This window comes from Sceloporus undulatus, chromosome 6 (assembly GCF_019175285.1).
Source record: "Sceloporus undulatus isolate JIND9_A2432 ecotype Alabama chromosome 6, SceUnd_v1.1, whole genome shotgun sequence".
In the NCBI taxonomy this organism is placed as follows: domain Eukaryota; kingdom Metazoa; phylum Chordata; class Lepidosauria; order Squamata; family Phrynosomatidae; genus Sceloporus; species Sceloporus undulatus.
Window position 1 is genome coordinate 27,273,498 of NC_056527.1, and position 23,480 is coordinate 27,296,977.

The 23,480-nt window shown below is 39.2% G+C and overlaps 1 protein-coding gene across 1 annotated transcript in view; it reads left to right on the forward strand.

Annotated features, from left to right (window-relative positions):
- Nucleotides 1–23,480, forward strand: part of CUBN (cubilin) — a 175,007-nt gene that overhangs the window by 101,977 nt on the left and 49,550 nt on the right. The window contains 13 exon segments of the mRNA XM_042472046.1: nt 1,698–1,854; nt 3,809–3,925; nt 5,084–5,197; nt 5,574–5,702; nt 8,593–8,725; nt 12,940–13,145; nt 14,797–14,978; nt 16,879–17,071; nt 18,641–18,838; nt 19,415–19,561; nt 21,166–21,356; nt 21,983–22,166; nt 23,263–23,437. Coding sequence (XP_042327980.1) covers nt 1,698–1,854; nt 3,809–3,925; nt 5,084–5,197; nt 5,574–5,702; nt 8,593–8,725; nt 12,940–13,145; nt 14,797–14,978; nt 16,879–17,071; nt 18,641–18,838; nt 19,415–19,561; nt 21,166–21,356; nt 21,983–22,166; nt 23,263–23,437 — 2,126 coding nt within the window.

Sequence of the window (23,480 nt, forward strand, 5' to 3'; positions counted from 1 at the left end):
GCACTCAAAATCCTGGCCAGTGCAGAGAAGACCTGAGTTCAGGAGAAACAGGGAGATCTGGGTAAATCATCTGATTTGTCCCTGCTAATTATCAAAGTGCTGGCACTTTGATCATGTGAGTCCTGCCTTGTCTATGCAACCCACTGGAAAGAAATAATTTACAGTGCAATCCTATAAATGCCTAATCAGAAATAAGTGTGCATAAACCTGTAACCAGAGCTAGTGGCTTTCCAGGTAATGTTGGGCACTAACTCTCAGGTCCAGCTGGCATGTTCAGTGGTCAGATGAGATCCTTAGCCTTATACAAGGTTCCCCACTTTGGTTCTTGAGGTTTGGCTCCCAAGTTTTCATTTCACTATAGAAGAAACTTCCATTCTAGGGGAAGGGAATTGCAAAAAAGATGCTCTTTCCACCGATGGAGTGAAAATTTAGGATCCAATCCATAATGTCAGAGTTTCCCACATGGATGTACAGAAGTGCCAAGATAACTGCCCCATTTCTCTGTCCCAATACAACTGATGCCAGGAAGAAAAAGAGAACACAAGAAAGAACACAGTGGGTGTGACATTGTGCTGTCAGCTCCTTGGTTGAAACTTTGCCCTTTTTCCAATGTCTCACCTTCCTGCCCCATTACTGTGAATAAAGTATCTGTTTTCTATTACCCCATTGGCACTTAGGTTTAAAAAGAGAGGATATTTGTGGTAAACTACACTGTTTGTAGTTTCGAGGAAAACACAGTTACAGAAATATCTGAGCTGAATGCACTAATCCCTGTGTATTTCATCCATGTATTTTCCAGCCATCCAATCTGAAGCTGTATCTCTGGCTTGATTTCCCAGCATTTGAAAATGCTTAGGGAAGTGAGTTCATGAACATGAGGCACTTTCAGGGAAAGCAAACAGATTTTGTTCACTGTAGAGCAATGTGTTTTCTCCCACGTTTCCTCCTCTCTCTGTCTATATCCCTGCAACAATCATGTTGATACAGTGAATGTTGCAAAATGCTGATATTTTGCAAGTTGCAGCAATGGTTTCTGATGATTTCAGGTCCAACTCATGTTCCCCTTGAGACTCATCACAATGTGACTTTTAACCATCTGTTCCACATGTGGTGATAGCTGCAATTCTTCATGTCCTGCAGAAATTCATCTCTGTGATGTGACAAATCTTGCCTATTATGATATATAAGTTTACTCAGATTTAAGTTGTTGGTTTTTTTTACCAAAAATGAAGAGTATCTCTCCAGTGACTTAATACATAAAAACATACGGCATGATATTACAATAAAAATAAAAAGACATATGGTTAAAAACACACACAAGCTGAGATTAAAATGTTATTAACCTAATGGTAGAATTAAAACAATTTAAAATATTACTTTAAAAGCAGTACAGCACCATAAAAGTACTTCTTCTGTAAAACAGTCAATTCTCAAAGGCTTGCTGGAATACAAAAGGTTTTCACCTGCTGCTGGAAAGAGAGCAAATAAGGAGCCATCCTAACCTCCCTAGGAATGGAGATCCAAAGATGATTTATTGCCAGTAATGTACTTAGGAAGTAGCTAATGTATAAGAGGAAGAAAATAAAACAGCAGTATGCTATTAACAAATACCTCTTTGTGCCATCATTCGCAGATTTCTGATGGGCACATAATAAACCGTGTTGTTCTAATGTTATTCATATTGCTTTGTCATATAGATATTTGATGGACCAGATAATGAAACTCCACTTCTTGGAAAAGTCTGTGGCACTGAGCGACCTGCTCCTATCACATCCACTCAAAATATCATGTTTGTCCGGTTTCGTTCTGACAGCTCTATCCATCTCAGGGGCTTCAGTGCTCAGTTCAAAGAAGGTTTGTTTCTTGCTCTTCTCATTCTAGTCCTAACTTGGCCTTGTAGTTGATCTTAGTGCTCCTTGGCTAAAAACACTTTTATGAAAAAGTAACAGATGGTTAGTTATGTGCTTTGGCCTATTCCTAATTCAGGTGTGGGCACAATGCAGCACCTGTATTCCACTTTTATGGCCTCTAAAGCCCCCCATGAGTTTCCTAAAGCCACCAAACTGCACTTTTTAAAAAAAACTGGGATATTTTTGGAGCACATTTTTGCCCCCAAACTACACAGAAACCTCCCAAAATCCTAGTCTTCTCCCCCCAAAATATTTCTATTTTCTTCTTCAGTCCCTCTCAAAATGATGCCACTCTTAATTGCCATCTTGAGAGTGACAGCAGAGGAAAATGGAGATATTGGGCTTCCTGTGGGAGATGCTACCCAGAAAGGGCTGCAGGAGGGGAATTGTCCACTGGTCTCCACCTAGTCCTGGAAGAAGGAAGAGCCCTCCCTCCAATCCATCTGCCTTGGTCCAGGCCTCAGAGGGAGAGAAGAACCACTGGACCTCATCCCCTTTCCCTCCACCATTCCCTTCTCCTTTTGTGTCGTGTCTTTTAGATTGTAAGCCTGAGAGCAGGGAACTGTCTGATTAAAAATATTATTGTAAGCCGCCCTGAGAGCCATTAGGGCTGAAGGGCGGGATATAAATACCTAAATAAATAAATAAATAAATAGTTGCTCACCCCAGTCTAATTGTCCCAATCACAGTACAGAGAGGTGTTTATGGGATTTTATTCCTCCGATGACCAAATAACAAAGCTGGATTTTGGTCCTACGACACTGCCATACTATTTATTATGCTCCCTCATGCAGAAAAAAAATGGTCTTGGACCATGCCTGCATGTTGGGCTTTTCTTTCTTTTAAACACATTTATTTATTTATTCATTCATTCATTCATTTAATATCCCACCTCTCTCCTGATGTGGTACCCAAGAAAACTTACAAGAAGAAAATTATAGGAGAATCTGAAGTCATATGACAGGCCTGAGCCCAAGAGAAAAATAGAAAATTCCAGCTCTATTTAAATAAGCTCCTGTGAACAACAACGGACTATCTAGATTACTATTAGGAGCCTTTTCCCATGTTATAATTAACACATGGCAATCAAGAGCACAAAACAATGATCTGTTCCTGTTCTCAGCTTCCACTTATCCAGGAGATAGTGAATAGAACCTAAGTGTACACACATTTCCTGCTGGACCTAAGGAAGAGTGGGCTTCCTTAGACAGCAAGATAGCGCTATGGTTATATAGCCATGTGTGTGTAGGCTAGGAATGTAATTTTAAAAAATAATTTATTCTCACATGAAATAATTAATCATGAGTTTGTCCATGTTTTTCAATGGTTTCTCACACATTCCTGTAAAAAAAAAAGGAACAAAAATGGTTTCTTTTTTGCAAGGCCAAGGTAAATTAAATGTGTATTACATTTTCCTGCAGAAAAGGAGTATGGATCAGCAGATGAACTCTTTGCATGCAGATAGGCCCTGGTTCAACTTCTGGCATGCCTTCTTTTCTTCCTGGCAACTTGTCAGAGACCTTGGATAGCTGCTGTCTGGATACCATTCTTTCCTAGCCTAATGCTTCTCAGATGTTTCTGACAACAGCTTTATCATTCTTGATAATTGGGTGTGCTGATTGTGGATGATGGCAGTTGTAGTCCAAAACATCTAAAGGGTGCAAGGTTGGGTAATAACTGGGATAATGATTGGTTCAGTGACCAGTGATCTGATTCAACAATAGATTCAGTGTTCATTTTTAACACTCTTATGTTAAGTAATTTGGATAGAGGTGTCAAAAATGAGAAAGAAATTATTTCCAGTTTGTGAGCATGTTGGGGTTTCTTAAGGTGGTCCGATTTCATCATATAGTTTATTACTGTATCTTCATATCTTTTTTTCTTTCTTTCTTCCAAAGCATGTGGAAGGGTCTTAGAAGCTGATTCAGTTGGTATACCGGTTTCCTCCCCTCTGTACCCAGCCAACTATCCAAACAATCAGAACTGCAGCTGGATTATTCAAGCCCAGGAACCATGTAAGTTAATGGGCACATCCCCCTCTTGTAGGAAAGTTAGCAGAGTGACTAACATCCTCCTCTCATCTGTGATAACAATGCAGAATTCCTCCTTTTCTTTTCTATAGGAAGTCCTGCATCCGGGTAGATGGACAAAAACCAAGGGACTCTTAATCCCTTCTAGAGTGAGATTTATTATGAAAAGATATAGTGCAGAATGAGATAACGTATAACCTGTCTGGTGTAGGGCCCTCATAATGAGGCTTGAATATGGTATTGGAGTTTATAAAGCTTAGATTACCATAGAATAAATAGAACTCTGGTGTCTACATCATTGTTTGAATCAAGGTTATTAACATGTGTATGCAAAGGAAATAAGAAAGATGAAAGCAGACTGGTCCATTCATTTCCTTTACAGCTGCATGCACACAAGTGCTAGTTTTCCAGTATTTTAATTGTAGACATTCTGGCAATTTGTCTGCAGGTTATCTGACACTTTGGCCCTTAGTAGCTGTTACTGAGCAGTTTTGCACAGACTTTCAAGAGAGTGAGAAATCTTTGAACTCCATAGTCAGATGCAAATCATTATTAGAATGGTTGGTTCATGGATTTTTTTCAAAGAGTAGGAGTCAGGATAAAATATACTAGGGTACAGAAACATTTTTGGCTCAGGGGAAAATTTGTTTGGGAAAAGTATTGATTATTTATTCATTTAAATATTTATATCCTGCTTTTAATGACAGTATTACATGCAAGTTTTAAAGCACAATTCTAGCAAGAATGAACATAGGCATGTTCTCTGCACTACATAAATGAACCTGAGCACGTTTCTTTCTCCTTCCACTTCCCCTGGAGCACAATAATTTTCTCCCTACCACCCAAGTATAAAACAAAAGTATAGAACAAAATCACATGTTGTTTGTTTGTATACAACAGCAAACTATGGTTACCTTCGGAGCAGGAAAGAAGGGATGGAATTGGTGTCCTTGAAAGAAAGAGAAAGAAAGAATATGTGAGCCTTTTTTTCATATATGTTTGCACAAACTCATTATATTTAAATTGTTTTGCATGTATGAAAAAAATTAAAATAAAATATAAGGACAGTGTTCAATAATAAAATAAAGCTCAATGTGAAATCCAAAGCCTTTCCTTATGTTTGCAATGTTCCTATTCCAACAGTCAACCATATTACACTATCGTTCACTGACTTTGCGATTCAAGGCAACATACGTAACTGCAGCACAGATTATGTAGAAATTCGAGAAGGGAATAATTACAATGCACCTCTGCAAGGTATGGCAGCTTCCATTTATTTGACTAAATGTTTCATAATGCAAATCACCTTTTCCATAGCTAGTACTGTTAAGGAATAAAGGACATTGCAATGTTTAACATTTATTTGGCCTGCTGAAACCTATGGTTGGAGATTATGGGTGTTGCAGTCTAGAACTGTAATTCTTCCAAGCTTTAATGCACTTAATGAGCATCGTGGAGATGTCTAGTGAAAATATCATGGGAAACAGAATATGTCTGATCCAGCCATTCATGAATGTCTTTTAATTAATGTTCCATCGCTACAACCCAAAGGGACAAATGCAGGATATCATAAGCAGCCATGACAAAAGAACCAGTACACCATGTTTGACTTCTCTCCTGTTGTTTTTTCCAGGGCGTTATTGTGGCACCACAATGCCACATCCTATTACTTCTTTTTCAAGTGCTATGTCCATCATCTTTATCTCTAACAATGCATTTACTGCCAAAGGGTTCCGTGCCATGTTTGCTGCATCAACATCTGGTAAGCTGATGTTCAAATATTTGAGAAGTTACCAACCATTCTTGAAAGAGTATAATTGTTTTAAGGCTGTATATACAGTCCTTGTTATGAAAAGCTGTTAGGAGTGAGACGTTCTCTTGAAGTATTAATTATCTAGAAAAGAGCGAAGCAGGAGTTTGAGCTGGTTGAAAAACCCGTGGGGTTGTTGAATGAAGTTTAACAGACCCCAGCTGTTAGGGTCTGGGGTAGGTTGCTCAGCCAAGGAGCAAGAGAACACTTGGATGTTACACCTGTGTGAGTGTCCACGGTTTGTTCATGTGTATAGACTCAATTTCTTAATTAGCAGCTTTTCTCCATTTGTTTCTTTTAAATTAAAAGGTTGTTTTAATATGTTGTACATATAACCAAGAATTAATACAAAGCTTTTCAATGGGTTAATTCTAGATAGCATGGAATGATTCCATTAGTTCTCTGGGCCTCCAGTACCAGTTGCGATGGAGCAATTGTAATTCGCCCTCTTTACATCTGATGAAAGAGAAAAGGACTCAAGCAGTCACAGTTATAAGAGATACCTTGCCACCTTGAGTAGCAAGGACCCAAGTTTAGAACTAGTTAGTGACAGCTAAAAGAGAGCCACTGTAGTATAGCAGTATGAGCATTGGACTATGACTCTGGAGTTCAGAGTTCAAATCCCCACTCACTGGGTGATCTTGGGCAAGTCACACTCTCTCAGCCTCAGAGGAAGGCAAAGGCAACCCCCTCTGAAGTAATAGGTTCACCTTAGGGGCTCCATAAATTGGGAAATAATTTGAAGGCACACAACAACAACAACAACAACAACAACAACAGCATTACTCATAATTGGAAATGACTTGGGTGTTTTGGTAATGGTAAGAATTACATTTTTAAAAAATGCATTAAAACAGTTACATTTCAAAAATAATTTAGTGAATTGGTATTACATTACTGGTGTAATAAGTACTGTTTTCTATTTACTTTTTTAAATTGCCTTTAAAGGGCATTAAAAAAAAAGTACAGTAACAGAAAGGAATAAAAGTGCAGTGAGTTATGGGAAAAAAATTATGTAGCACACAACAACAACAAATTACTTCCAAAACAATGTAACAACTAACAAGAACAGAAAACATCTAAAAATTAACTTTCCAGTCTCTGGCAAATATTACAATGGTCATCCCATACAAGGAAGCATAATGTAAATGGATACCTTCATGCACCTTGGACCCTCACTTAAGCAAGGAAAATGTTTGATAGGTAGAATGGAAGCACCAGGAAGTGGCTTGTATATACAACTCCCCACTCCATTGTGTGTACAGGTTGAATGGCTGAGTTGAGTTCCATTAGGCCAAATCTCACATTATTTGGTCCCATACCCTCCGATATTTCATAGATAAAAACAAAGATATCTGGCTAAGTAACATCAGAGTGTGCTCAAGATGGCAAAAGTTATTAATGAGGAGGAACACACAAGCTAGGAGAGGCTGCAGCAGTAGCATCTGCACTCCTGGTATCACTCAGTGTGGGAGGGCTGTCGGGGGCCTATGGTAGCCAAAAGAGCATGCTTGCCCCTTCTTTTTTGCTACAGCTGCAGCCTCCTTGAGAGCAAACCTTTGCTGCTGCAGCAAAGCAAGGCTGGGCATTCTCAGCCTCCCCTTTTACCACGACAGCAGCAGGGTCCTCGTAGCAGGGCCGGGTGTACTTGGTCTTCTCTATTGTTGCATTGGCATTGGCAGCAGCAGTGGCCTCCTCGTGAGGAGACTTTTGCTGCTGCAGTGAAGCAGGGCTGGGCATGCTCAGCTTTCTCTTTTTCTGGGGCAGCAGCAACCTCCTTGTGAAGAGACCTTTACCACCACGTTGAAGCAGGGCCAGGCATACTTGGCCTTCTTCGCACCTCACCACTACCACCACCGTTGCCTCCTCCTGAGGAGGCTGTGGCTGCCCCAGTGAAGCCAAGAATGGCATGCTCGCCCCTTCTCACACTGTAATGGGAGGGTGGCCCAGTTGGGTGTCTCCCCTCTTCTGGGGTACCATCCAGTGCACGCCCCACCCACCATTGCATCCCTCTAATGACACCACTGGGCCTTAGCAATTTGTTTTCATCTGAGCCTACCAGGAAGGGCAAGATTCCATTCTATCATTTTCTCTTCCCTGATGTATTAATTTACTACAAACTACTTTTGCACTTTGAAATCAGTTTGTGGCAACTGAAGCAAGCTTGCGGTAAAGGGGGAAAGGAGGAGGAGGAGACAGAAACTGGGACATTTTAGAAGCATCTGAAAAAGTGGGATCGCACAGGTTTAATCAGGACTATCTCTGCCAAATCTAAATAGAAGATGTGTGTTCCTACTCAGCAATCCGTCCTTATCTAGGGAAAAGAGACTATGATGCCACTGAAAAATGGACTTGATAACCTGTTGGGAAACCACTAGCTACAATATCGCATTGCTTCATTCTTACAGCACATTTCCTTTCTTGCTTGCACAAGAAATGTGAGTTCAAACTGGCACACTGCAACATGTTGTATATATGGGCAAAGGAGCTTTGTCGGAGTGCAAACCACTCATTCTGCATTAAACAATATTTCAAGGTGTATTCCATCCTGCATTTCTGGTTTAACATAAAAGGACCAAACAAGGAACAACACACATCGACAGGCTCTGAGTCAGCCCCACTGCTTGTAAGACCGTAGGGACTGGGCTGCTTATTTCCTGCAACAGGGCTTTCCTGTTTTGAGTCATAATTCTGAGATGATATTTGGATATTTGCCAAGAAGCTGCACAAAAGGGGAATCTTGTGCTTTCATGGTTTTCAAAATATCCAATGTGTTTGAGGTATTTTCCCCCATTATACGCCTTCTTGTAGTTCATTTTCTCTCTTTTTTTGCTCATTACAGCCTGTGGGGGCACCTTCCATATGGAAAGAGGAGCCTTCAATAGCCCCAACTTTCCTGAGCCTTACCCTCTGAATGTCGACTGTGTCTGGAACATTCTGAGCTCCCCTGGCAACCGGCTCCAGCTGTCTTTCACGTAAATTGAATTTCCAAAGGGGTATTGTTCTAGCCTTTTAATGGAGCTGCAGGAAGGAAACACTGTGTTTAGTAGGAAATGTAATTATCAACATGTAGAAGTGTAGCGGTGCCCATAACAACTTGGAAGGGGAACATAATAACAGCCATAAAGGGCTTGTTGTCATTTTTCTCCCTGCTGTGGATTAAAAAGCACCGAACATGGCAGATTCCTGACAATTGCAATCCACACTGTAAATGCTACCTCTCTAGTGTATCATAGAAAAGAAGAGATCACTAATTACTACTCCCTCCTCCTGCCTCCCTGGGTTTTCTTGTTAACACTGTGGCATTCTTGCTGGTTCCTTTGTAAACATTACACATATGTGCTGGAGATATTTGATTAGGGCCCCTGCACTGTAAATAAGCAGTCTAAAATCAGTCTAAAGTAATTATTATTCAATTAAGGAATTTAGGCAATAGGAATATATGTCTGTTAATGCATGCAGTACCACAGATGTCAAGACTATGAAGTGTAAAACTTTTGAAGAGGTCCACATGTGTGTGCGCATGTGTAGGTATGCATGCACTTTCAAGTCACCTGTTGATTTATGGTGACCCCATGAATTCCAAAGGGTTTTTCTTAGACAAGGAAAACTCACAGGTGGTTCTTTTGTCTGAAATGTAGCCTACAGCACCTGATATGCATTAGCAGTCTTTATCATACTAACCTAAACTGATACTGTTTAGCTTCCAGGATCAGATTCTTTGGGGTATTTAGGCTGCTTAGAGCATTCATAATATAAAACAGTTATAATTAAAAATGTGGATTGAAGCCAACTCCCTTTATCCTTTTATATATGAAAATATAGCAGAATCCTTTGTACACACCTCTGTGTACAAAATGACACATGTGCCAATATCTCTTAGTTTAAGATACATAAAGTAATGACAACAATTGCACAGTCACATACACTGAGGCCAGTAGCTTACTCACTGCATGTTACTTTTCTCTTTCTTTTAAAGATGTAAGTAGTACTTTCCCAGGTTTTTAAAATGGAAAGGAATATATTTTTTAAAATGTGGGTGGTCTTTGAACAGTCTTTTAAGATGTCACTTATGATGTACTTCATCTATTATCAGTTCTGTATCCATTAATTTGGCAAAAGCTATTTATCTTTTGAACACTGGTCTTGCTTGTCTAGCATGCATGAATCAGGAAAGCTCTATAAATTAGCATGAAATGTATCCATATGGGAGTTTGGTTATATTTCATAGTACCCTGAAGACACATGGATCCATTCAAGCTAGAAGGAAATCTGAGAGTAGAGATATTTGGTTTATTTATATTATAAAATTTTTGGGGGTTTTGTGATTATTCATGACTGACTATAAAAATACAGTACTATTTTGTTTCAAGAGAAAGGAAATTCATGTAGAATCTAATGTTTATATTAATTCCAGATGTACATAAATGCCCATACCAGTTCATTTAACAACACTGCCAACCAAGTAGTGACTGGTAACATTTTGGAGTTACAGTTTTTACCTTACCTTCCTTTTTTGAATGGTTGAGATTTTTCTAGAACTTTGTTTTGTTAAACATGTACAGTCCTGAATGCTATAGTTTCCATGCTGGGAAACAACAAATGTTTCCTGCAAGCAGGAGAACAGGAGAAACAACTTCTTTATTATGGGATGCCCAGATGACCTCCAGACATAGGGTGGAAGATAATTAAATCCTTCTGCTGATGGAAATGTTTCCATCAGTGAAAGAGTAAAGGGGCCATTTTCCTCTCTCTGTGGCTTCTCACATATCCTCAAGATCTGCCTTGGAGGGTTGTGGAATCCTCCAGAACAGATTTTGGTAAGATGTGGGAAGGAGTTGTAGGCAAAAGTCTGCTTATAAGATAGATTCTGCCCAAAGAGGAGGCCCTTTCATTTAGCAATTAAGCCAGAAAACAGGGCAGGTGTTTTTTGAAGTCATGTATTTTGGAGGAATGAATACACACCCACTTCCAAAAAATAAAGTAAGCAACCCTTTCCCCCACATCAAAGCTTTAAAAATGGCAGGGAACACTGCATTATCTTTGTATACAGTTTTTAAAAAACAAAACATAAAAACATCCCAAAAACCAAAATATTTCTTTCCCCCAAACTGAAAAAACTTAAGATACATGGACAAAAATCAGAATTTCCATCAGAAACTATCAGAGTTTAGCAGCAGAAGATACTGATTTTATTGCTATGACTAGTTGCTACAAATATGAGGTAGCCTCTGCCCATGTGTAGAGTTTCACCCTCGATCAAATAATCATGCCTGACAATATGCCATATCTTCACCTCTGAGGATTCATTACTAACAAAGGAAGCACAGGACACCCATGATGTAAAAAGCTCTCTCATCCAAAACTTTGTTGCCACCTCCCATTGCCTCACTTTGCCTAAGAATAAGGCTGGCTTCACTTAGACTGTTCCATCTCTCTTTGAACTTCAGATTGTTGTGTTCCATATACTCATCTCCATTGCTCAGGCAATGGGCTGTTTACCACAATATTAGTTATTGTGTTTCCCTTAGCAGGAGGAGGAAGACATCAGGATAACTCCTGAATTCTAGCTATATAGCTTGAATATGGGGAAAACAGCACCATTCCTTCAAAGATAATTGCCTAACAACTTTCCAAAGACCTCTCACCTATCTGAGTCATCACATAACTGCCTTTTTTTCTTCCTCTTGCCTAATAATTGACTTAATTTTGAGCTGAAGATTAGTTAAAATATCAAAAAATAAATGCAGCTATGCACTTGTCTTTCAGTTATTCTTTTTCTCACTTTTTATATGTGACAGAAATGTGTACCATGGAGCCTTCCCATCTGCAGGGGTTCAGTTCCTGGCTGCCCGCAAATGGCAAAAAACACAGATGTTCACTCCTCATGTTATTCGATGGTGGCGATGTGGGCATGGATACATTAGTGCAACTGTATGTACATGCCACCATTGAATAATATAGCTTTGCATATTAGGACATTTAAGAGGGGGAAACCACATACTAGTCAAAAGCAGATACTGTTGGAGCTTTTCACACTACACAGTTATAACAATGTCATTCTACTTTATCTTCTTTGGCTGCATCCTTTCCTGGGGTTTGTAGACTGGTGAAGCACTATAGGGTTCTGAGTGCAAATTTTGAATATCCTCCCCTAAGCTACAGATCCTAATATTCCACAGGCTGTTTCCATAGCAATTAAAACCATAGTTCCATCATTGCATAGTGTGGGAGGATACCACACTATGATACCTGCTGGGTCTGATACTTGCTGGAGTTGGCTTAGTTCTTATTTCAGAGCCCATTTTATCAGAAGGCCAAAGACAAGTAAAAAAGTCAAAACCTACTTCCCTGAATCCGGGGGAGCGACATGAAGCTTGTAGGGCACATGTTTTCCTCAATCCCTTTCAAGCATCACCTAAGACCATGAAGAATAAATCAATTAAAAGAAAACTCCATTAGCATTCAGTGGCAAGCCACAAAGCTGTGTAGCACATCAATTAAGTGACTGGAAAGAGGAAACCATCTCTTAAATCCAAAGAAATATTCAAGACAGTGAATTAATTACTGCCAAGGAAGCCATAAACTCAGCATTTCTGGGTTGGAGGCTTGTGTCTTTTGGAGGGATCTTCTGGAGGCCTTGTGAGACAAATATTTGCCTTTCTTTTTTATTATGTTACTTAATGATAGGCATACTATCATAAAATAGTACAAATGTAATTAAAACACAATATGATTAAATACATTGTAAAAATTAAGGAATCCTGTAACTGAGTAAAGGAATCCTGACTAACTGAGAAAAAGCAATTTCTAGTACTGTATAAGATTTTATGCATTCCAATCCACTTTATAAGATGCTGATATGTACTAGAGTCCACAAAAACTTATACTCTAGCACACTCCTACCCTGTAGAGAGGAGTCTACACATTGCTGCCCTGTGATACAACATTCAGTGAAATACAAAGCTTGGTAATAATGTTTTCCAGTAATGGAGAAATATTCATATGGAATAATATTTTAATGTTCCTTTTGATTATTGTTAATGTTTTAGTAATCCTTGGGGGTGAAAGTATGTGTAAAAGAACAGATGAACTTTTTCATCTGGTACATCAGCTTTTGCCTTATGTTGATTTAAATTCTGTACACTGTTGTGTTGGTTAATGTGCCCATATTTCCTGTTCAAAACAGAGAATTTCAGATGGAAGCAAGTGAAGACTGTACCAAGGATTATGTAGAAATCAGAGAAGGCAGTCTCAGTGGCCAGTTAATGGGACGATACTGTGGAAACGCCTTGCCAATGAATTATACTTCTGTCACTGGACATATCCTGTGGATTAAATTCGTCTCAGATGGATCACACAGTGGAAGGGGTTTCCAGGCCACATTTGCTCACTGTAAGTAAATACCACGTATAAAAGAAATATTTGCATTGTACTTCACTTGCAAATGTAGCAAGAAAAACACATGCCATGACAGTGGAAATGATGACATTGCTCAATGCTAAAGTATATGTTTTGTATATAGGTAGGCACAGGTGTATGTGCTATATAGCCTGCCTTATATCTTCCACATCTATGGCTCTTTCACACTAGGTGGTTAGAGCACTGCCATGGCCACATCCTATAGAATTTTGGATATAGTAGTTTGGTGAGGCACCAGAAATGTCTGAGAGTCTTAATTAATCATTCCTAAACTGCAGTTCCCAGAATTCCATAAGATTTTGCCATGACAAGTAAGATGAATCATAGAACGCCCCAATCTGCTGGTGGGGGTGTTATCCAGGTACAAGCATCGAAGTAAGGTTCAACTGCCAGTCCATCCAACTGCTGTACATAAAATGGAATTGGGTTTTGTTTTCGTTTTTTAAAAATTTTGTCCCTTGTTTCAAGCAACAGCATTTCTTGGGCTGACCCTGAATGCTCTGTACAAAATTTGGAAATAGAGTGTGGGATAATGGAAAATTCCAATTGCATTGATTCAATTTAGGTAAAAAGACCAGTTAATCTAGAATAGGTGATGTAACTGTTGAATGAGTAGAATTTTAGAAACATCCTTGTTAAAAAGATTGGATTGTCCTCTTCAATCATTCAATCCATGTTGATTTATGTGGGGAGTGATTATGCTAATCCCTTCTCGTAACGGCAAGAACAGGATAGAATAAGCCATATTATGTGTTTCTGATTCACTGAGCCAGTATCCTGTTCTGTGTACAAAACAGATTTTCACATGGCTTTTATCTGGAAACAACGTTGCTGGCTTTTGCAGTCCACACTGACCTGACCCAATAAGCTTTTTACTTACAGAATCTGAGCATAAAACATTTTACTGGTAATTAAAAGCCAGTTCCCTTGCATGTTTACTCAAACTTACACCTAAGTAAGTTTGATTACTTCATACATTCACCTTCATGCATCCCTTTCTTACGTTTCAATAAAGGTTTAAGAGCAGCTTTTATTTTAGCTATTGCTATATCTCTCAGTTCTCATTTTACAGCTGAAATTCTGCATATACTTACCTGAGAAGTACGTATTGAACGTAATAGGAATTATCTGTGAATAGGCATAAATCCAATTCTGTTGTAAGAATAGCCATCCTATTTGACAGCTGTAATTTTGATTTTGCTGGCATCAGCAGGTACTTTGCTAATCTCTTTTACAAAGAAAAGATTTGCATCTAACCTTGTGACAACCTATCTGCTTTAAAATATCATGCATTCAACCCGAGGACTTGTAACAAAATTTAGGAATGCCTAGGTATCTATTTAGCATTATTCTTGAGTTAAAAGAGGGAGACAGAAAGTTACAGCAAATGTTCAGTTACAAGGGCAAAGTCTTTGCCTTGCAGATATTTCATCCACTTTGAATCTATTTTCTAAGCTTCCATTCATAAACCAAAGGACTGCTCTGCATATAGCCAATAAGTCTTCTCACAAGTTCAAAAAAATAATGATGCAACATTCAAATATTGTATTAGGCAATATATAATTGATATTTAGTAAACATCCAGATAATAATTTTGATAAGTGATAATTTTCTAATTTTGCAGTGTTTGGTAATAATATTATAGGAAGCAGTGGCCAAATTGCTTCTCCACTGTGGCCTAGAAATTACCCTCACTTTTCCAACTATCAATGGACAATAATGGTTAATGCAACACAAGTTATCCATGGCCAGTTTTCAGAGATAGATATTGAAGAATTGCATAACTGCTACTATGATAAACTGAAGGTAAGCTTGAAGTTGTGTAACAGTCCCCTGTTATGTAAACTGTGCTGCAAATTAGCAATCAGAACCAACTCATATACTAAAATCTTCATATAGATATGGAATCAAATGTTATTTTCAAAATGTTTGTCAATAAAATAAAGGAAAGAATAATATAGTGGGCCCTTGTTATCCGCTGGGGTTTGGTTCCAGGACCCTTCGTGGATAACAAAATCCATGGATACTCAAGTCTCATCAAATACAATGGCATAGTAAAATGGTTATATAAAATCTCTTATATATAATGGAAAATCAAGGTTTGCTATTTGGAATGTATACTTTTTTTGAATATTTTCAAGCCGTGGATGCTTGAAACCATGGATACAAAATCCATGGATAAGGAGGGCCAACAAAATTGGTATGTATGAAAAAAAGGTGTCATTGAATACATTTTAGAGATAGTTTTTTGGAACTAATGTGAGACAGGGTATGCTGGGTGACCAAAATTCTCCAGTTATTTCTCCTGAAATCTCCAGCTGTTGGAGAACAGAACTATGTACGTATATGCCACATGGCCCATCTTCCACCCTCTAAAGGTGTAGGAGTGAGTAACTTTACATGATCCAAGAATCACTTGCTTTCCCACAGACCGTGGTGGGTGATATACACTCTCTAGTTTCCCCAGCTTGGAAAAGATTCCCCCCACCCCCACCCCCAGACAAATCTCACTGCTATAAATCTCTGAGAAGGAGAATGATTTAGAACTATTCCCTGGGCTTTTTAAAGGCTAGATAATACTGTTTTAAAAAGAGAGAGAGAGAAAGAAGTTGAGGTTCTTACAGTAGGTCATCCCTTGTTCTTCTCTCTTAGAGATATAAACAATTTGGAAATTTTGAAATCATAACGGGGGGGCTGCTGTTGTTTTAATTTTATTCTGGAGTAATAAGAGGAATTTTTGGGAAAACTGAAAAAAAGCAATATTAGTGTGTTGTACAAATTTATTTACATTTTCCCTGGAAAAAAATTGGGGAGGAGGGGATGAAGGAAACAAACAAGTTTCATTTATATACCGCTTCATACTGCCTAAGCAGTGTCTAAGCGGTTTACAACTGTAAGCTAATTTTCCCCCAACAATCTGGGTACTCATTTTAGCGACCTCAGAAGGATGCAAGCCTGAGTCAAGCTTGAGCCCTTTGGCTCGCAACACTGTGGTTTTGAATGAGTGGCTGCAGTACAGGCATTTAACCACTGCACCACCAGGTGGTTTTCCATTATTTTACCCAGGCCTTCACGTATCTGTTGGTGCTTTTGGACTTTTTAGCAGCGTTCAATACCATTGACTATGGTATCTTTCTAGAAGACAGGGGGTGGATGGGTGGAATCAAAGGAACTATGTTGCAGTGGTTCTGCAAACCTACCCTTCAGGCAGGCTTCAGATGATGGTATTTGGGGATAGCTGCTCCTCAAAAGATGAGCTGTTATACCACAATGTGCCATTCTATCCCCAATGCTATTCAATGTCTACATGAAACTGCTGGCAGAGATCATGCAAAGGCATGGGGTGGGAAGTTATCAGTATGCTGATGATATCCAAACATACGTCATGCCTTCTAAAACAGCTTTTTTTAAAGCAGGGTTTATTTACAAAATTGGACTCATGGATACACAAGCCAGATCCTGAGTTACAATATATATCATTGTTTAACAAATGGAGTCCAGGATCTGGCAGAATCTTTTTTCTGCTGGCTGACCTCAGAGATGTGTTAGCTTTTAGAAAAATCTTTCAGGGGCTTGAAAATCAATGTTGCATTTGAAGCCATCACGCTAGTAACACAATTTTCATTTATCTCTGCAGGAAACAGGATTGGCATTTATTTATTTTTAAAAATATAAACTTCGCTCATCTATTCTCTTACTGTTATAGGTGTTTGATGGCTCCAACACACATGCTCGTCTCACTGCAGCATACTGTGGCACAACTCCTTCTTCTTTCACGTCTTCTGGAAGCTCTGTGACTCTCCAGTTCATCTCTGATTTTTCTGTCAATGGAAGGGGCTTTCTTTTGGACTGGTATGCCATCGACACTCCTACAGATGTTGGACAGGCCATTCCAATAGGTTTGTCTTCCTTCAATGTAGGTAACCTCTTTGTGCCAATAGGTGATAGAAATGCAGACAATGCCAATTTGTAATTGTTACTATGGGGTTTATCACACAGGGGAAATTGGAAGTTTAAAAGGGTCCTGCCTAGACCTCTGGAGAATCACTGCCAGTCAGAGCTGACAAGATTGGGCTACATGGAAATTAGTCTAACCAAATATAAGGCAGATTCACCTGCTCCCATGGAAGCTTATGCAACCAGATCCAGTTAATACTGGCTAGACCACAGGACTCTCTACACTAAAGCAGTCCACAATCACCCAAATACTCTTACTTCTATAGAACCTGTTTTCTCTTGAGGCTCCCCTCTGCCAATGTGTGACTACCTGTGTCTATATTTTCTAACACTGGTGCTTCTTGGGATTGGGAGATAGTTCATCTCCTCCTCCTCATTCCACAGGTGAGGCAGCTCTTGCAGGTAAGTTGAGGCCCCCATCTGTCATCTGATCTGTGAGTCACTTCATGTTCTCTATTGCAGACAGGACTAGTGTAAATAAATAAAAAAATAAAATTTTTATTTATATACCGCCCTTCCATCGATCAGGGCGGTGAACATTACAATAAAATCAAACACAATACAATAATATACACATATTAAAAACAAGTCAAAACCCCATCAGCCAGCCATCTTGCCAACCAAAGAGGGAGGAAGGCCATCAGGAACTCATTCGGGGAATGCAGCTCGAAATAGGAAGGTTTTCAAGTCCCTTCTAAACTGAGCTAGGGAGGTGGCCGAGCGGAGCTCTGTGGGCAGCATATTCCAAAGGGCAGGGGCGACGCTGGAATACGTCCTCCTTTTTGTGGAGGAGAGTCTGGTCCCTGGAACCCTGAGTAGTTGCTGCCCAGAAGTTCTGAGGGTGCGGGGCGGAATGTATGGGGAGAGGCGGTCCTTCAGGTATCCTGGGCCCAAGCCATGTAGGGCTTTATAGGTAATCACCAACACCTTGTACTGAGCCCGGAAGCAAATAGGCAGCCAATGCAGATCTTTAAGCACGGGTGTAATATGGCTGGCCCTGGAGGTACCAGTGACCAGCCTGGCTGCCATATTTTGTACCAACTGTAGCTTCCGGGTTTGGTATAAGGGTTGCCCCATGTAGAGCGCATTGCAGAAATCCAATCTAGAGGTTACCAGAGCGTGTACCACCATTTCAAGGTCCCTCTGGGCCAGGTATGGGCGCAGCTGGCGGATAAGCCGAAGCTGATAACAAGTGCTCTTGACCGTCGCATTCACCTGAGATGTAAGGTGTATCTGGAAAGGTTGTGGGGAAAGTTAATGTGGCCCTGCTTTAGAGTATTCAGTAGGGTTTTTAGACTCTGGGACTCTTGAGTTTTCATCTCATCTGGTTCTTGAACAGACATGTCAATAAGTTGATCCAGTTGATGTATCTGAATGTCACTTGTTTGTACATGCACACATATATTATATGCATATACAAATACACATACAAGGAAGAGAAGCAAGCAGGATATTTATTAGAAGAAAAATGTAAGTTTGTTTCTAACAAATGATCTTCTCTTTTGTAATAGGTGCCTGTGGAGGGTCCTCAGCAACTAGTGAAGTGCCTTTGTTCCTGTTCTCACCAGGCTGGCCCTCAAACTATAGAAATTATGCAGACTGTACATGGGTTATCAGAGCATTAGACTCAACTGTGGAATTCAATATCCTAGCCCTTGATGTTGAGTCTCACAGATCATGCAACTATGATAAACTTGTCTTCCGAGATGGTGAGAAACAGCTGCACCTTCCCATAGTGTAGGCTGCAAATGGGAAGGCCAGATCATGAAACCACTATGATTGCTTTCACAGTAAACGTTCTTCTGCGGACTAGCTTTTTGCATCTATGCTTCTACTTTCCACTTGTCTTATTCTGCCTCCTTTGTGCTGTACTCTCAATGAAATGGAACTCATGCTTGTAGTAAAATGGCTCCCGCACTTTGATGCCATCATATAGAGCTCCTACCACCTGGAAGCAAGTTCCAGTGCTCACCATATGCCTCATATAATTTATGAGTCAGCCCTCAGGCAACTCTGATTTTGATAGTCAGATGTATTGTAATGTTCCATCTCTTCTAATCCCCGGAATCCAAATGCAGTGGGTGTTTCAGAATTCACTCCACATGTGTGTGATCTGTATAGTTTGGCTTAAACTGCCTGTCAGTGTCATTACATGGTGAAACAAGTGAGATTATCCAACCATAATGTTGTTTCTCCAGATAAACATGCTTCTTTTTCACAAATAAAGGATATGGAAACCCACACTTGCACATGTCAATGCACTCCTATCCCATTTCTTTTCATAGGGGACAACAGTCTTGCACCAGTTCTGTCTACTGTATGTGGCCGTGAAGTTCCTGGACCAATAAGATCAACTGGGGATGCCATGCTTATTCAGTTCACTTCAGATGGAAGTATTACTGGTGCGGGGTTTAACGCTTCTTATCACCGAAGTAAGCTGCCTTTTAAAATCTATCTGTAAGCTTTCCAGATTTAAGAGGAATGAAACAAGGGAGGAAGTGATTATAGGTTTTTTTTTAAAATACCACTGCCTGTTCAGATCAGCAAGCATTCTCTCAACATATTTGTACTGTGTATCTCTACTATGCAGTCATTTCAGTGTATGATTAAATTGATTACATTTCAAAGTGCAAGTTCTAAATATCTGCAAAATACTGCCAAAGTAGTTTGGAAAACGTGTTTGAACCTTACCTAGAAATGTGCAGTAACAAAACATTTTTAATGGTCAGATTTGCAAGCTGCCTTTTGCAATGTTGTGTTTTTTTTTTAAAAAAAGCAGAAAATGCATTCCTTATAATGAAACAGTGCAAGAGTTTTATGTGGTTAAACATTTCACAAGACCATGAAATAGGAGGGGGGACCTCAGCAGTGAACCACAGTATGACCAAACTGCTTTGATCTGGATTTTGAAACAATCTGTTCTAGAGAAGGATATTTGTACAACAGGCATTTGAAATAGTACCTTACAAGAAAAGATTCATAGTGCTTCATAACTTTATAGAAGTTTAGAATTGCTCCAGAACAGATTGCTGTTTCCTCTGACAAAGAAGCAGAAGCAGAGATGCCATAGAACTGCCATATCAATAACAAACCGTGGAAGGTTAGTTTAGCTACAAGTGGCCAAACTTTTGTATATTAATTATGTTAATTAGGACACTAGCTATAGCAAGGATGCTCTGGCAAAGTGTAAACTTCATTTAGTGCAAAATGTGATGGACAGACTGTTGTTGGGGCGCTTACTTTAGATACCATATACCTCTTTCTTACAAGAACTGTATTGGTTTCCAATGTGCTTCTGAGCACAAGAATGCTAATTTTTATATGTACATTTAGGTTTTTTATATATGTATAGTTTCTTGAGAGACAGCGTGGCATAGTGATTTGAGTGTTGAACTGTGATGCCGGAGACCAGGGTTCAATTCCTCAGTTGACCATGAAACTAACTGGGTGACCTCAGGCAAATCACATGCTCTAGTCTAAGCCTTAGAGGAAGGAAATAGCAAACCTCCTCAGAACAATTCTTGCCAAGAAAACCCCATGATAGGATCACCTTAGGGTTGCCATAAGTTGGAAACAACTTGAAAGAGTTTCATTTTTGGAGGACAAAGTAGAATATAAATTTTAAAAATTAAGAGAGCAATAAATGAGGGTCTGGTAATGCAAGGAAGTCTAGTACAAATGTATTTGAATTCTAATGTAGTCAGGCTTGGCTGAAAAACAACCCTTGTTAAGTAGTGATACTGATTTGTTTTGAATTAACATACTTCCATATTGTACAACTGCTAAATGCCTTCAGGTTGGTTTACAAATATAAAGACAACCAAGACAGTCACAGGTGAAACAGCTAAAATGCTAAAATTAACAGTGAGAATGTTAAGGAATAACTTTTGGAGGATTACAAGGGATAATTATATAACTGTTTGAAGGTCTGTATCAATAAATCACACTTTTACAGAATTAGATGCTGTACAAATTAAATACAATTAAATAGTCTAGCAAGTGATTTTCTCAATAGGCTTCCATCCATTTTATTCAGGTTGTGGTGGTTATTTACACGCAGACAGAGGTGTGATCACTTCACCCAACTATCCACAGACATATCCTCCTAATCTGAATTGTTCTTGGCATGTTCTGGTTACTGCTGGTTTCATCATTGGTGTTCATTTTGAACAGCCATTCCAAGTGCCTAATGAAGATACATCCTGCAGCCATGGAGATTATGCAGAGGTGAGACAAAAATAATTAAGTTAGAGAGGGGCCAATTGTTTACAAAGAATGCAAAACATATTACCCCTTATTAAACAACACTATGCTAATTGCAGCGTTGAAATGAAAGCCACTATATAGTCTCTTGGATGAAGAATATTTCACAAATTATTGAATATATAATGGAGCACATAATATGTAGTGTATGCAGGATCCCAAAGTTTTCATTAAGAATGTGGTATTTTCATTTTTTCACGTTGTGGTTGAATTTATTAACAGTTTGTGGCCTGAGCAAGGTGGTGTTTCCCTCTCCCATTTTGAGGTGAGGCATCCTACCCCTCTTAAGCTATAAACTGCCACTATGTGAACTATAAAACATATAGTGTGTTTATTTACCTTCTAGCAAATGTAATGTCTTTTGGCATGAAAGAGCTGGATTAAAATCCTCCTTTTTCCATTAGAAAAGTAACTGTTCTTCGTTTAGAATAATATGGGAATAATTGTTTGATCTGGCAGATTTGATGGAATATCACTTGGAATATGTCTCAACTTTTAAAAGCAATTTATTAAAAACTATTTTTTTCTAGACTCTTGGGTCACTTCTGAGAAATTGTTCTCTTTCATCATTTAAACAATTTATTTTTCAGCTTCGAAATGGACCAGACCTCTCTGCCCCTCCGTTAGGACTCAGTGGCAGAAATGGCCGTTTTTGTGGTAGTGATTCCTTTTCTTCAATATACACCACAGATAACCAGCTGTTTGTCCACTTCATTTCTGACAGCAATAGTGAAGGACAAGGTTTCAAACTCAAGTATGAAGCAAGGAGTCTCGGTAAGTATTCGTACTGAATACAAATGAAGGTTTGTCTTGAGAGGAGCGCTACTGGATGAGACCAAAGCTCCACCCGCCCTACACACACATTTTCCTCAACCTGCCCCTTCCAAAAAAGAAAACATCCACAAAGGAGAATTGCCATTCATGGTAGCCTCAAGGAATGACAGTTCTCTGAAGCAAGTCACAAGACCTTACTTCAATATGTGTGGCTTTTCATATTCTTTTTCTTTAAATCCAGAAGTGAACTTCTAATTACTTTCTCTTTTTAATTTGGGGGGGGGGGACTTTTCATTTTTTGTAAGAGTGTATTTGGTGGTGGATCCTTGAAAGAGAGCTAAAGTTATTCCCTGCACCTGCTTAGGTTCCATATCCCTAATCTGTTTCATGGCCAAGTAAATGCCCAGGAAAGCTTACAAGGAGGTCAAGAAAGTAATAATCATATCCTGTCATTGTCAATCTGTGCCATGCCTGAATCATCCATTTAGCCATGATTACCACTAGCTTACATGTCTTTAGAAGAAGATCAGACCATTTACAAAGAATATTCCATTGGCCATAATGAAAGGTGTCAGACCCGTGGTCCATGAATTGTCTAACCTGGATTTAAAACCATTTAAGCTAATGGCAAACATCATATTTTATAACAATGCATTCCCTACATTAATTGTATGTTACAAGAGGATATGCTCCCTTAATATGTCCTGGTGGCTCCCCATGTTGGCAACTGAAGGTTGTGCATGGCTTATATGATGAGATGCAACTTCTGTTTCAAGAGAAAGTAGCCCCACTTATCTTGGTATAGTTCATGTCTGACATTAAACTCTCAATTGATGCTTTAGTCTTCGTGCAAAAGGACAGGAGATACTAGTCCCTCATAGTCACATCTTATTACAAAGTGCACACGGAACTAGAGCTACAGTATAGGCATTCTGTAGTGTCATCATTGGCACACTTGCAAACTGTTTTCTCCAAATGTCATCTACTTGTTGTGTACAATTCCAGTTATGTGGAGACTGAGCAGGCAAATAGGACTATTAAATTATGCACATCGTTATCCTTTTTTAATGGCTTCATATTGTCCTTCTGTTTCTAGCTTGTGGAGGAAATGTCTATATCAGTCAAACCAGCCCTTCTGGATTTATCTCTTCACCCAACTATCCTGGCAATTATCCACCACATGGCGATTGCATCTGGAAGATAACTGCTCCCTATGGAGAAGCAGTGGAGCTGCAGTTTCAAGATCAGTTTGATATTCAGCCTTCACCCAAGTATTTACACATTATTACGTTAGCTTTCTTTACATTTTGTAAA